The sequence below is a fragment of the Emydura macquarii genome, unplaced genomic scaffold (assembly GCF_026122565.2).
Source record: "Emydura macquarii macquarii isolate MOO-44397 ecotype Brisbane River unplaced genomic scaffold, CSIRO-AGI_Emac_v2 contig_1348, whole genome shotgun sequence".
NCBI lineage: Eukaryota > Metazoa > Chordata > Testudines > Chelidae > Emydura > Emydura macquarii.
In genome coordinates this window covers 19,620,973-19,636,591 of record NW_027131485.1, presented here as the reverse complement: position 1 = coordinate 19,636,591, position 15,619 = coordinate 19,620,973, and the positions used below count along the sequence as shown (strand labels likewise).

Genomic DNA, 15,619 nt, shown 5'->3' with positions numbered 1-15,619 from the left:
AGCTAATAGGGACAAAGCGGAAACCCATTACTTCTGCCGTTAGTCTTTACTAGTGAATCTATCTGCAATAGAAAAGGTGAAAGTTGCAAAGCAAGAGGCTCTAGCCCCCTTAACTTTGTATAGCAACACAAGAACTTTCAGTGCTGGAATTTAAATAAGGAATCAGTCTATTAGGATGTTTGCCTCTGCTGCTCAGAAAAGTAAACTAGTCTGTTATGGTCCCACCATGAACACAGAAAAGTAAGATAAAAACAAATACTTTTGCTGGAAGGTTGCAACATAATACAACTTTATTTCTCAGAATTCAGAACAGTTACACATCAGGCTCCCGCATCCTTCCCCAACAGAAAAGAAAACAGGATCCTCCGTAGAGCAGCCAGGCACAACTCCAACTCAGCTTGCTTTAAACAGGTTCTTTCTAGGATGATTGTGGTCACATGCTTTCCTACAGAGCCCCCTAGCCTGCATGCATGTCCAGGAAAACACTCCTCCATACACATTCCAAGTGCTAGCTTTCAATTTCTACACAATAGCAACACAAGAATTTTCATTGCTTGAATTTAAATAAGAAATCATCCTCACAAAAATGCACATTAGTATTTTCAGCTAGGTTTTTTTGGGGGGACAATCAGATTCTCATCCAAATGCATTTGGATCTGTCCCTTCTCCACACACTGTAGGCAGCAATGTAAACCCAGTATAATGCAAGACCAAAAACATACCATACAAGCCTCATGAAAAAGGTTATTAAAAAGCTGAACAACTTTTATTAACTTTGTTGCATCTTCAAACAATTTTGACCAGTTGCTTGGCAAACAGTAACATTTTGCAAGAATTTTTTTTTTGAAATTTTTCCACCCACTCAAATGCTAGTCTGAGTGCAAACTGCCTTATTGCATCGTCTTGCACTTGTTAACCCTGTTAGTGTAGGTATGTAAAACACAGCAACAACTGGCTATACATCTGAACACTGATCCTGCAAGCATTTAGACAATATCTTTGTTTGCTCACAGGAGTCATCTCGCTGACTTATGCTGTGGCGTGCAGTTTGCAGGATTGGAACCTTGGTTTTCAAGACCACCTCTCTTTTTCCTGACTGATGGACTGGGAATAACAATATTTTGCACTTATAAAACCACTTTAACTCATGGCTTTCACAGGGCTTCACAAAAATTACTCATTTAAATCTTACAATATCTGGGTGACTGGTTCTACGTTCCAGACATGGAACCAGGCTTAACGAGGTTAAATGACTTGCCTAAAGTCACAGCAAATAGAGCCCTGGAGCCATAACCCCCAATTCCTTGCAATAAGCAATAGGCAACTCTTCTGCTTTAGCTTAACAAAACGTAAGGACTGCTTAATATTCCATGTGTCTTTATTAACTGAAATATAAAAAAGAGGCAACAATTCTTTATGGATTATCTCTGATGTTAACGGACATCCTCACCTCAAGAGGTTTTCTGTGGTTTTCCTGATCAAAGATTCTTTAACGAATACATTGGTAGTAAGATTCTGGTATCTCTCTAAACCAATCAGGACTCATTCATGCCCATTTTTGTGAGCATTTTAAAAACTAGGAGTGAGTTGATTGGGACAAACCTCATTTTGGAAACTTCTCTTTGGAGGTCTTTTTAGGATATGTCTTTTGGTAAGGTTGAAAAAATACTGTGCAATTCAAAGACTGAACAAAATTTTCAAACTTGGGCATGATACTGTAAATATGTCCCCCAATGAATGAGTGGGGTTACTCACATATGTAGAGTTACTCATGTGTATAAGTGTGTGTAGAAATGGGGACCTAAGAGCTTAAATATTAGGTACTTAACTATACGTATTTAGAAAGCTCCTGTAAAACAATTCCTCAGCTTCTAATGGCAGGTGTTTGGATAGCAAAGGCCCCAGTTCTGCAATGCATTGAGTAAAGTTGGTTGAAATGCTTTTGATGAAAAATAGACTCTAGGGTCAGAAAGGAGCAACATGATCATCTAGTCTGACCTTCTGCACAACGCAGGCCACAAAACCTCACCCACCCACTCCTGTAATAGATCTCTGACTGAGTTATTAAAGTCCTCAAATCATGGTTTAAGGACTTTAAGGTACAGAGAATCCACCATCAAGTGAGCCTTACCCCATGCTACAGAGAAAGGCGAAAAACCCACAGAGCCTTTGCCAATCTGCCCTGGGGGAAAATTCCTTCCTGGCCCCAAATATGGCGATCAGCTAAACCCTGAGCATGTGGGCAAGACTCACCAGCCAGACACCCATGAAAGAATTCTCTGTAATAACGCAGAACCCACCCCCCCAACATCCCTTCACAGGCCATTAGCATATCTACCACCAGTAGTCAAAGATCCGTTAATTGCCAAACTAGGCTGTCCCATCATACCATCCCCTCCATAAATTTATCAAGCTCAGTTTTGAAGCAAGCTAGATTTTTTGTCCCCACTGCTCCCTTTGGAAGGCTATTCCAGGACTACACTCCTCTGATGGTTAGAAACCTGTGTCTAATTTCAAGTTTAAACTTCCTGATGGCCAATTTATATCCATAAGTTATTGTGTCCACATTGGCACTGAACTTAAATAACTCCTCTCCCTCCCTGGTATTTATCCCTCTGATGTATTCACAAAGAGCAGTCATATGTCCCCTCATCCTTCTTTTGGTTAGGCTAAACAAGCCAAGCTCTTTGAGTCTCCTTTCATAAGGCAGGTTTTCCATTCCTCGGATCATCCTAGTATCTCTTCTCTGCACCTGTTCCAGTTTGAATTCATCTTAAACGTGGGGGACCAGAACTGCACACAGTATTCCAGATGAGGTCTCACCAGTGTCTTGTATAACAGTACTAACACTTCCCTATCTCTACTGGAACTCTCTCGTCTGATGCATCCAAGGATCGCATTAGCTTTTTCCATGATCACACCACATTGGAGACTCATAATCATCCTGTGATCAACCAATATGCCCAGGTCCTTCTCTTCCTTTGTCACTTCCAACTGATGCGTCCCCAGCTTATAGCAGAAATGCTATGTCCTTGATCCATGTTAAAAAGGTCATTGGTTAGTTCTTTAGGAGGACTGAACTATGACACACATGGTAGTGTTTACGTGTTCCATTTGCAGCTTTCAGTAATCTACGATTCTGGTGCTTATGATAGAATTGCCAATATTTTTAAAAATTGCTAGAAGGTATATTATAAAATATTCAATCTAAATAGGTGTCCAAATATTTCTATCATGGCTTTCTACAATCAATGCTGTAGTTCAACTACAAATTTACTGGGTTTGATGCAGGACTTACTGGTTGTACTCTGGACTCCCATCCATGGTACTCTGCTCATTTGTATATGTTTAAAGTCAGACTAGATGATCATAATGGTCCCCTCTGGTTTTAATAGCCATGAGTTACATTTGTTTACAATATTACAAAGACGTGTGCGATGCAGAAAGTTATTTTGGGATCATTTAGAGATTTAATTGAAGAAGGAAGAGAAAACATGGTAAAATATTGTTCTTCTAATAGTGACACAAAGGCAACCAGACAAATAACTAGAAATGTTATTTTACAGTGTTGTTAGTCCTGCCTGCTACCCCCCCCCCCAGCAGAGTTTCTGGTGCTTGGGTTAGGGACACAAAGCCAATAACACTAATTTTGCTCTGCTCTAGCAAAGCACATAAATTAAGTATTCAGTAGAAGAGCCTAGATGAAATTTAGTAAGTAGATTTTTCCGTTAGATAAACATTATGAAGTAAGACTCTTGTAGAGAATTGGTAATATAATTAATTTGGAAAAAGCAGAAATTGTTGTCCTAATAAAACAATTTTACTGCAAATTCAGCTTGCTTACACTTATGCACGCATGCACACACTCCCTCCTCTGCTTCTGCTGCCTCCCATGGCTTCTGATTGCAACCTAATTGCAGAGATAATTGACTACTGAATTACTTACTACAAACTTTTTCATTGAGCCCAAATGAATCTGTATCATATAAAATGTGCAATGGTTTTGTACTTAAATTTTATCAATTTAATAACTCACAGCAGATTTAAAAACAATTACCAGCTCACTATAATGCAGTTTCTGAAGTGGTTTCACAGCCAAGCTCTATTGTTTTCAAAAATTACATTGGGAGACAGAATTGGTCTTTCACACATAACACTGGGGACTGATGATAGGAAATTCCAGCTCCTGGTCCAGGCAGCAGAGTTTGGATCTAGACTCAGCCCTGAGCTTTCCCAGTTGTTAGGCCCATCTTTAATTATAGCTGATTCTGTCTAACACATAGTGGCCCTGAGTTCCCACAATTTCTTATTTACACATTCAAAGTATGTAGGAAGATCCTCCTTCCCCTTTCAATAAAGATGGTGGGAAAAATCGTCCAATGTTTTAAACTGAGCAACAGCTACTTGGGTGGGGGAAGGACAGGTGCACTCCTTGCTGCTCTGAAGACACTAGCCAGTGGAGGAGCTTAACTCCAGTGACTTCAATTGTTACCCCTTGTGTGGAAGGAGCACCAGGTCCCCATGCGTATGATCACTCAGAGGGTAAACTAGCCTACTGGGCATGGGAGCTTAGTTCAGAGCAAAATAATTTGCTGTTCTGAAGTAACTTCAAAGTGCATGACCAGGCCAAGCCTCACAACACCTCAATGGTGCAGGCACTCGCTGTTAGCCCCATTTTACAGGTGGGTGAGGTGGGGCCTAGACCTCACACTGTCAATAGTGAACTTGGAAGTAAAGCACCAGACACCCACCCCTGCGGCTCTGCTTGCTAAACCAGGTAGCCTCCCAGCTGTTTGCGATTGTGCCCTGCTTCAGGGGGCTGAACCACAGCAGTCCTACCCAGCTTTATCACCAAGGAAGGAAGTGTGAAGAGGTAGTTCAGCAACTCCTACGTCAAGTACTGTGTGCAGGCAGAGCAGGGAAAGGGCCTGCGTGGGGAGCAGGAGCTGGGGAAATAAAGCAAACTCAAGGTGGCTGCAGCAGGGGACGTTTTATCTCAGGCCTTGTCTACACTGGCACTTATGCCAGCAAAACGTTTGTCACCCAGGGATGTGAAAAAAACCTCCCCTCGGCGACATAAATTGTGCTGGCATAAGCACTGGTGTGGACAGAGCTATGTCAACAGGCCTCCCACCAAGATAGCACTGCCCACAGCGGTGCATAGGCTGGCACAATTTATGTCGCCTGGGGGTGTTTTTTCACACCCCTGAGTGACATATGTTTTGCAGGCATAAGCGCCGGTGTAGACAAGCCCTCTGTCAGAAGGCCTGTGAACACTAGAAGCCATGTATCCAGCACGTCATAAAACCTGACAGCTGCCTTCAAGACTTTTTTTTTTTTTTTTTAATGTGCTTGTCTGTGTGTTTTTGGGCGCATGTTCACTCACCTGAGAAGTGGGACTTTGGCAGAGAGGATGTTGCTGCCCTGGGTGAGCATGGAGGAGAAAAGCTCACTTGTTCGCTTTCCCCATGGAAGCACCTTCCTTCTGGCCCCAAAGCCTTTGCCCATTGCCCCCTGTTGCCATGGTTGCTGCAGCAGGAGAGGATTGCCAGGGCGATCACTGCCCAGGATGGGTCAGGCTGTCTCACATCTTGCAATGCCAAATCCTCCAACTTCCTCCATGGAGGGGTGACTACGTTCTGGTAAGTTAGAAATGCTTCTTGTTGCATGGGACTGACTAAAAGAGCTCGTTATCAAAGAGCTCTGAGTGGCTCAGATAATCCCCCTCTCTTACTCCCCCCACCCCCCACACATACACACACCAGCACCCGCTCCCCCTTCAGCCCCTCCCCTAGCTGGAATAGGGGAGTTGAAATAGTCAGCTCCTGATTTGTGAAGAAAGTTTTCTTTCACTGCCTTGCTCAGAACTGCCTCTGAGAGGAGGACTGATGTGGGTTTGCTGTTGCTGGGCTAAGGAGGCACTGTGGATGGTCATGGGGCTGCGTTCAGTCATTTTATTCTGCGCGGTTGTCACAGGAGCATCTGGGAGTAAGTAGAAGAAAATATTGTTTCTCCTGTAAAATTGCAGCTTGCTCGCTCTCTAGCGCACAGTGTTTCTGCAGAGCAATGATCTCACTTGCAAAGCATCTGGGAGAGTGTAAGTGATGTTAGGACTTGCAGCTCTGTAGGAATTCTTCCTGTAGTAACTTTGTCTTGACTTTCTATACATCAGTTCTGCATTGCTGGCCTGCCTGGGTGGTGCTTTTGCAGGTGCGAGGGTATCCTGCATATTATAGAGCACAGTAATTACTGTATCTTCCTTCAGCATTAGTTGGGGAGGCCTGGGAAAATGATGGGACTCCTGTAGTGGATACATTATCTCATTACAGAGTGACTGGAGACTCTAAAAGGCTGCATTAGTTTGGTGTTTAGAAATGATGGTTACTACAATATCTGGAAAATGCAAGGTTCTTAAGCTAGCTGAATAGATGCAGAACACTGGAACAATATTGTCCATTTTGGGCTGAAAAGAGATCAGTACACATGTTGTCTCCTAAAACCAAAACACACAGGGTAACAATTTAAAAACAATAAAATAAAATTACCAAAAAAATTACAATTCAAAGGACTCTGCATTGACCAGCACTGACTTAAACTGAGTGTCCAGGGCTCAGCACCCTGCAGCTCCTATTGTTTAGCTGGGTGCTGAGCACTTTGGAAAATCTGGCCAATAGCTTGTAGGTGTCCACACGTGTGCTGAGAGCTGTTTTGAAGATCTGGTCCTACTGGCCAGTGCTGACCACTCTTGAAAATCGGGCCCTCCATGATTAAGGTGAATTTCCAGACCCGAACTTAGCTATTTAGATTTGTAAGGCTGCAATTTGTTCTTTTCGTGTATTTTAGATTTCTAATGGGATTATGAGAAAATGAATTAGACTAGTTATTTTTTTCCAAATGCAGTACAGTTGGGATTTTAAGATTTATTTGTACAGATATATAGATTTAGCAAGATTTTGTAATCATAGAATATTATAATTTGGGGTCAATTAGACAGACAACTCAGCATTCCAGAAATCTTCTTGCTTTCTACTTATTAACTGAACTAAGATAAAGTTTATTTAAAACAATAACCACCTCATTTGCAGTTTTCTCTTTTAATTCAAGTCTGTACTTTCATAAGGGGATTCAGTTTCTGCAAAGATGTAACAGAATCTTGGATTGGAGAAAAATAAAATGATTTGACAAAAATGTAATTTTTCTCTTGTGAGAATTAAGCTTTCACTCTGCTTCAGGAATTATAAAAGAATAGATACTGAAGGGAAAAGGTGTTCACTTATTTTTTGTTGCAGAATCAGTGAATTTCCCCCCCAATAGTTTTAAAATATACATGTAACATTAGGAAAAGGGAAAATGTGGTTTCAATCAAATAACATGAATGGGGTTTTTAAATGCACTACTTAGCTAAAAGCATTTCCTTAAGGCAGATGGAACATATGAAATATACAAAAGCACAACAGCAAGTAAAGGAGTTAACTTTTGTCTTAACTTTGTAAATGACCTAAGGAGTACTGAGGACTGAAGGGCACGTTTCATTAGCATAGAGTTTGTGGATGAGGTATAAATACTGCTGCTGTTAATACTGAAGGGAATTATCTTAAGCAAAACTTTTTGTAAATTATAGCAAGCTAATGCTGGGTGGATTTTAAAGAGGCTTAATGGTAAATGTTTTATTATAAAAGCAGCAAATTCACCTTCATTTCTGTTAAAGCATGTGAAAGAGCCATAAACAGGGGTAAACCTGCATCACCAATCTGATTTTGGCTGTTTTTACCCCATCTCCCTGACCGAGTTTTTGTTAATAGAACACCTGGGACTCGAACCAAAATTGTGTGTTCCCAGTGAATGCCAAGGAACTTGTGTGTGTGCAAGGATCAAGCCCTGGATGGGGGGACGAGGGGGGTGTCTTAGATGCATCCATAAAGGGGCTATTCTCATCACACTTTATCTAATTAACTTCCATTTATAGCAGTGGAAAAGACCTATTGGACCAGCTCTTCAGAACTGTGTTTGTATAAGTGCCCATGGCACAAACAACAACAACAAAATCTATAGACCTTTTGCTGACCTGATTTTTCTGTGGTGGAGCCTAACTGGCTATTTGAATGCCCAGTCACCATGTGTGTGCATGCAATTGCAGAAATTGTGGAAAACACACACACACACACCCCTAATAGATGATGAAAATCTGACTCTGTTGTCCTGTCCTCTATTGGTACAGAACTGTTACGCTACGCTTTTAATCCAGTGCTTTGTCTAGTTGTGTTTGAAATAGCTCAAGTGATGGGGATTCTGCCTCTTTCCTTAGAAGATCATTTGGAAATCTAAGCATGACAGTGAGAGTTTTAACGGATGTTGTATGTGCACTGAGAGAAAAAACCAGACTGAGTGTCCATATGTAATGGGCCAAACTGTTCTCTCATTTATGCCTGCATATCTCTGGAGTAACTCCATTCATTTTAATGCATGTGCCCTCCCATTTCTAGAGAGTCACTGCCCTTTCCATGAAGCCTGAATGAAAGTCAGGAAGGAGAATAGACGCTCTAGTGTTTAGGAATGGATGAAACAACAAAAAGTCCTTGTGATGCGATGTTTAGTGTTTGCTCCCCAGCGTGCCGGCATTGGAAAAGAACAGCGCTAGTGTTGAAACCTGCTGCCATTCATGCTTCAAATGACACTTGCATTCTCTCTCATGGAACCACAGGCAATGAAACTTTCCTGCGAAGCAGATGATGACCTGAAATGCAATTGATTCATTTAAAAATCTACACTTGGGGAGGGAGTTTGCGGGATAAAATACCATGGGATTCTTCCTTCACTTAGACACCCCATTGCTAATTAGACTGGATTCGCAGCTGTATGGCAGCAGAATCCTTCACTGAGTCTACTTCTAGGTGCTGCCCAATGCAGGCAAGAATGGCAGAATTAGGCCCTTAACTAACATTTTTCCTTTCCTTGGTTGGTAACAAATGTAATTACATTTTCATGCTCACCTGAGCAAATATACAAAGGGATCACAGTGTATTTATATTACAGTAGTGTCCAAAATGTGCTCAGTATGGTACAGACATATAGGAAGACATGGGCTGAAATCCTAGCCCGACTGAACTCCGTGGCAAAACTCCCCCGACTTCAGTTGGGTCAGGATTTCACCCGTGATACTGGCCCTGAATAGCTTACGTAGTGGCTGATGGTAATAAACAAAAAGGACAAAGACAGGGTCAGAGGATGAGGGTAAGATGACATGTCTGTGTTCTATTTAAAGGTATTTACGCTCTGAACATTAATGTAATTTTGTTCCAGAATAACTGAGTGGTTCTCAAAAATTTTCATATTGTAGAACACTTCCCTTCTCAGCCCCCCTTCTAAATCCCATACCTTCCCCGCGGCGACTACAGAGCTTGGTTAGATGAAAGAATAATATTAAAGTTTTAAAGATACAGTGAGTACCATTTCTGAGGTTGCTTTGGGTAAATCGCTCTCTTACCCTACCTTTCATTTTATGTTTGTGCTGTTTATTTCCTCTCCTTGGGTATAAAACTGAACATTTAATACTCCCAAATCTCTCCTCTTGAAGCTTCCAGTGCATTAACCACCAAGTCCTTCTATAGTTGGTTTTATTTGTCTACATGTGTGCTGTGCTGGTATCCCTCTAACTTTGGAGTTATCAAAAAATTTGGTCACGGCCACCTTTATATGAAAGGAGTAGACATGAGGTGGTGCAGGTTTTTTTGTAGTTTAGATGGTCCGAAAAGTCTCCTTAAAAAATCCTGGTCAGTTAGCACTATTTAGGGGTGCTGTGCTGTTTACAGCCAATAGAAAAGAATGACAAGGCACCATTTAGCTAGAACAGGAACTCGTATTTCTATTCAGCAGCCATCTCCATGTGGGATAGGAGGGATGTATCTTGTCCTACAATGTCTTGTTTGTCCTACATTTATTAGGCCTTGTCCAGTGCTATTTTATGTGATTTTTGTCATAAATTGGACAATTTAGCAGGAGATTAAGATTGGGTCTCACCAGATTTCCATGAGCCTTATAGTCAGAAGGCTGAAGTGTACTTGGTTTGTCAAGAAGATTAAAAAAACAAAACCTAATTTGATATTCTGGGGAGGGAATTTTTATGGTGGACTGTCAAGTAATTTATTCTTTCCTAAAGGCTGCATCATGTCTAATGCATGCCCTGAAAATATTAATGGTGACTGTGCAATTTGGAAAATAAAAATATAAACCCCAAGACGCTTACAGGGTGTGGATAGCAAGCATTTATTTAGATATGGTTAGAATGAGGCATGGCAGGACTTGTAAAAGGGAATCTTGCACTTTGCTTCCTCCCATCTAACCAGAGCCATTAGTCTCTCAATCAAGCACTAAAATTAAGCTAGCCAAAAAAATGAGGGAAAAGACCTCGTGGAAGGTGGGACTCTTCTCAGCTTATGGGTGAGAAATAGGAAATGTTAGTTATCTCATTTATTTCTTTGTGTTTTCAGTGAGTGTTTATCCTCTTTAGAGCTGAAGAAGGAAGAAAGGGAAATCGTGAGTGTTAATGGGCACATAGAATTACCAATTGGTTTAACATCAACAGAGATGGACCAAAACCACAACTCTGGACTCTTCCCTGAATGAACTTCAGGCCCCCATCAGAACTTTGTGACTGATACCTATCTCTATAAGCAGCAGCACCTAAACCCTAGATCTTAATACCTTGCACAGATCTCAACCTTGCTGCTCAGGCCTGTAATAGAGCTTGTGGTACAGAGGAGACAAGAATCTATTGTAATGAAAACAAAGGTGGTGCTTCACTTGAAGCTGCCAGACACAGACTGTCCCTCTGGTTTTCCAGCTCCCAGAATATCTGTGCAGACCCTGTGTTGTGGGGTGTCATAACATAGAGTCCTGGCCTGGACTACACAGTCATGGAATGGACTTCTGTCTCCATTTGTGCCCATCTCACTCTCACATTAAGGCTACTGATCTGAGGATTGTAAGATATTTTCTATTGTGAAAGATGTTGGATTCTACAGAGAGATTTAAAGAGATGATGTTCAAATGTTGGTTTTTTATTCTTTGACGGAGAAGAATGCAAAATCATCGCTGCAAAATGACTGTGTGATACCAAGTCCCTTGCTGTATGTGGCCTTTTCCCCTAATAAAGTCTTTGCAGTAATTGTTATTAGAGAGCTTTGTAATATATGTTGCTGCTTTAATTTTAGTGTTGTTGTAGATGAAGAGCTATGCTATCAGTCACTGAAGCTGCACATGGGTTTCTTACTGCAATTCTACAATTACTTCTGATTTGTTGTTGCAGGATCCCAGGAGATTTTAGGCCCGCAATCCACCTGCCTGACTGAGTGCACTGGTGAGTAGGGCCAAGCTGGTCTTCAGAGCAGGTTTATAGTCACAAAGCAGGACTTTGCCATTTGTAAAATGCTGGACTTTTCAGTGGGCATTTCTTTATTGGCAGGATGATAGTAATCACTGAGCAGGGATTTACTGCTGTGGAGCTAGTTTATATTCATGGGCCTTGAATTGCACTGAGTTGCTCCACGTTAACCTTTTACTGACTCAGATCACAAGATCACACAGGTTAAAGCTACACTACAGTGTGTTTCAAAATACACAACACAAAATCCTGCCCTGTCCTGAGCCTCTCTTTCCACGTCCCAGTGTCACCTGCACAGTAGCCGGCTAGGAAAAAAACCTAACAACTCCCTTGGCTGTCATCCACAGAGCCTGGCTATTGCTCCTGGGGGTGCCTGGAGTAAGTATAACTGAATAGGAGATTACTAATTCAGTTCAAATGACAGATGTGAAAGGGTGGAGCTGTTGACAGCCATGTAGCATCAGCCAGTGAAAACTTGTTCTGGCAAAATGTTGGCTATAATGTCTGTAATTTGAACACTTGCTGGAGAGATTGGGTAAGGCTGGGTTTTTCCCTGGGACTAGATAGAAGAGGGATTCTCTCTCCTTCTGGCTTGTTCATGGAGTTGAATTTATTTCTTAGGCTATGTCTACACGAGCACTTTTGTCAGTAAAACGTTTGTTGGCTAGTGGTGTGAAAAAACACACCTCTGACCGACAGAAGTGTTGCTGACAGAAGTGTCGTGTGGACAGTGCTATGTTGGCAGGAGCCGCTCTGACGCTGAGATAACTAGACCATTCCTGATAGGTATTTATCTCACCTGTTCTTAAAAACCTCCAGTGATGGAGATTGCACAGTCTCCCTAGGCAATTTGTTCCAGTGCTTAACTACCCTGACAATTTTTACATGTATGAAATGTACTTGGAGAATTGTAAAGTCTTGGTTGTCTCCTGTTGCTGTCATCAAAAATATCTTAGTTTCCTGCTTTCAGGGGTGGGAGAAGAATACAGTGATTGTGGCTGGGCCTTTTATGAGTGTATCAGGGAGAAAGAGGGCACTCCTCGTCTCTCTGCCCTCCACGCAGGAGCTGCACAGCTGGGATCTGTGGGTTGGGCTGGATTTAGGGGCAGGTGACCCAGTCGACTGCCGGGGTGTTGGGCTTGGGTGGCACCTGGTGCAAGATGCTGTTTTTGTTGTTAGTGACAAAAAGGAAAATAGAATGTTTGAAATAAAATGTTTCAGGTATTCCGTATGTGGATTCATTTTTCACTAACCTCCTGGAATCATGCATGCAACTCGTGCATCAAAGTTGTGAAATGGGCTACAAATGCAGTAAAAAACAAGGTATTCAAAAGTTTAAGAAAGGGAGGGGGGAGGGTGCCATTTGGACTAAGGCCGGCCCTGCCTGTGGGAGCTCCTGTGTGCTTCATGCTACTGAAAATCTGGCCATTTCCTTTAGGGGCCTAAATGGAAACAGAGTTCTGCTGAAAATCTGACCACTTATGTAGGTGCCTTAAATGGCCTAAATCTACCAGTGCTCTCTTGATTTGCTGATAAAATACAGAAGTGCACACACAGGTTTTTGGTTTGTTTGTTTCCTAGAACACAGTGGGCTGAATTTCTCCAAAGGATCCAGATATAGCTATAGGTATTCAACAGCCACCAATACATTCCTGCAGGGGAGTATCTACAAAAGGAGTGGCCTGGCTCTGGAGAGCAAAGTGATCATTGAAGCCCTAGGACAGTGCCATATGGTCTTAAAAGTGAGTATTGACATGAGTTCAACAAGTGCCTCAGTGACTGCAATTAATTAACACAGGAGTGATTGCTCCATATGAAGTACTTGCAGTTAAACAAATCCCTAGGACTAATGATGACAGTTGCAGAGTTGCTTGGATGCTTCAGAGCTTCAGATTAAGTAGTAAAGAATTTGAAAACTAAGTTATATGAATCACTCCCTTCCCTGAACAGAACAGCTGTTTTACTCTATTGCTATGAGAAGAGGAGCGGAGGAGATGAAGCTGATGCCCTCGAAAGATGCTAAGGTGATTTTTAATCACTTCCAGAGCTGTATCAGCAATTTAAAAATAGCAATTGCTCTTTTTTGAGAGAGAACTTTTGAAACATCTGTGTTCTGTTGGGAATAAAGCAGGTCTATTACGGTATGAAATTCACAGGGCCACATGATACTCCCATTAAACTCACTCGGTAAACGGCCAGTGACTTAAATGGAGCAGCAGTCCAAAGTCTCAGATTGCATACCTTATCCAGGCCAAATTCAGTCTGGGCATCGTGCAGAGATGCACAGCTGGGGGAGCATGGAGAAATTAATTGTCTGTGCCAATCCTGACTTCCTTTCCAGCTCACAGAGAGGTTAATTCTGTGCACACAGACCAAGGGGCTTTCTGGGATGAAAGTTTAGGTCAGGAGTAGGCCCACACTTTGACATTTATGAGTGTCCTTATGTACATGTCCTTGCTCAGATCATATCTACACAGCTTAATAGTCTTGTTTTACACAACCACCATGTTACCTGAGTACCTAGGAACTGGGTCTTAGCGGGTGTGATATGGAGGAAGATTCTGTATGCAGGGATGTGTGTAACTGGAATAATATAAACTACTTTTATGGCATAGCTGTGCCTTCACTGACCCAGATATTGCAGGGGAAGAAGGCACAAAAATGTGCTTCAAGTGGAGACCGCAACTTTATTAAGATATCTAACAAATGAAACGGGGACTGAGCAGCTCCCTACAAAATTACCAGCAGGAAATAGTCCAGGACCGCACCCAAGAAGACCAGAGCCCAACAGAATAAGGGAAGTTATTGCTACCCACCACTGCCAACTGAATAAAGGGAACTGGCTGGAGCTGCTGGGCTCCCCCTGCTTAGCTCACGTGATAGATAGGAGTCCAGACAAGGGGGCTTTTTGCTGCATGAGACACTCAAGCCTACACCACTACCCTACAACACCAAGAGCAAGGCCCCATACCTTCCAGTGCTCAGTCTTAATTCAGACCTGCTTACCACTCGGCATTTGCCAGCAAAACTATCTGCCCTGGACTCTCTTAAAATCTGCAACCAACTTTAAAACCAAACAAAACAGCGACCCTGGTTCAGCCTCTTGGGTGCTGAAGGATGGGTAGATAAACAGGTCACTACGTGGGCCAGTTCTGCCTAGTGGGAAAATTCCTTCGTGACCAAACTAGCCAAATCCCCAGAGCCCTAGGAAGTCCAACCCCAACCCATGCATGCATCTTCCCCTGTTGGAGCCAATGAGGGTAGGCCAAAGGCTGGGTGCTTGCATCTGGATGAGGTATAATACCCATCAGGCTGGGAGCCAGTAGCATCTCCCTGCAACCTCTGATCCCACCAGAGTAGTGGGAAGGGATGTGGGCACACGCACGCCCCCCTACACCTAATTTGGGTCACAGGGTGCCTGGGAGGAGGCAAAACTGGATCCCCAGGGGCTCTAGAGGTGTCTGTCCCCACACCTGATCTGGTCAAAGCCCCACCCTAGCTAGGGAGGTAGGTATTTCCATGGCCAGAACGTGAGTGCTCAGACTTTGACCCATAACTGTTTGAGGGTAACTGGCTGAATTCTTCCAGAGGGTAGCCGTGTTAGTCCATATATAGCAAAAACAACGAGAGTCTTGTAGTACCTTAAAGACTAACAAATTTCTACAGGCAAAAGCTTTCATGGGCTGCAACCCACTTTGTCCGATGCATGAAGTGGAAACCACAGATAGGAGGTGTATATATACATCCAAGGGTGAGAAACAACAATGGGGAGGGCAAGTGCTAACAAAGTCTATACAGTTAGGGTAGATGAAGCCCATTCACAACCGTTAATTAGAAGGTGAGAAACTGCAGAGCTGGAACTCCTATGCAAACTTGACACAATCAGACTGGGTCTGAATTGGCACTTGGAATGGTTCTCTCATTACAAGAAGTAATTGTCACTGTTCACACATTCTCACCTTCTAATCAACGGTTGTGAATAGGCATCAACCTGTTTGGCTGAATTCTGATACCGCTCTGTGTACTCAGCTTAACAGGGTGTACTGTAAGATGAGAGCTTTACGCACCGTTTTCTCATTGGCATATCCCCAGTGTCTGCTTGTAACAGCCGTAGGAGACAAACCAATCCCCCAAGCATGGGAAATGCAGCCTATCACATTTTCTGTAAAAATAAAAACAATGAGGGGGGAAGTGTCATAATGCACTAGAGATGCCACAGCTAACAGCTAGTGTTTAACC

General features: G+C 42.6%; 1 protein-coding gene across 1 annotated transcript in view; it reads left to right on the top strand.

The window, feature by feature from the left end:
- The window catches only part of LOC137155263 (uncharacterized), a 156,249-nt gene that overhangs the window by 6,743 nt on the left and 133,887 nt on the right, over nucleotides 1-15,619 (top strand). Inside the window, exons 4-5 of the mRNA XM_067551467.1 lie at nucleotides 11,306-11,356; nucleotides 12,962-13,122. Of these exons, the coding sequence (XP_067407568.1) occupies nucleotides 11,306-11,356; nucleotides 12,962-13,122 (212 nt within the window). The remainder of the gene's footprint in view (nucleotides 1-11,305; nucleotides 11,357-12,961; nucleotides 13,123-15,619) is intronic.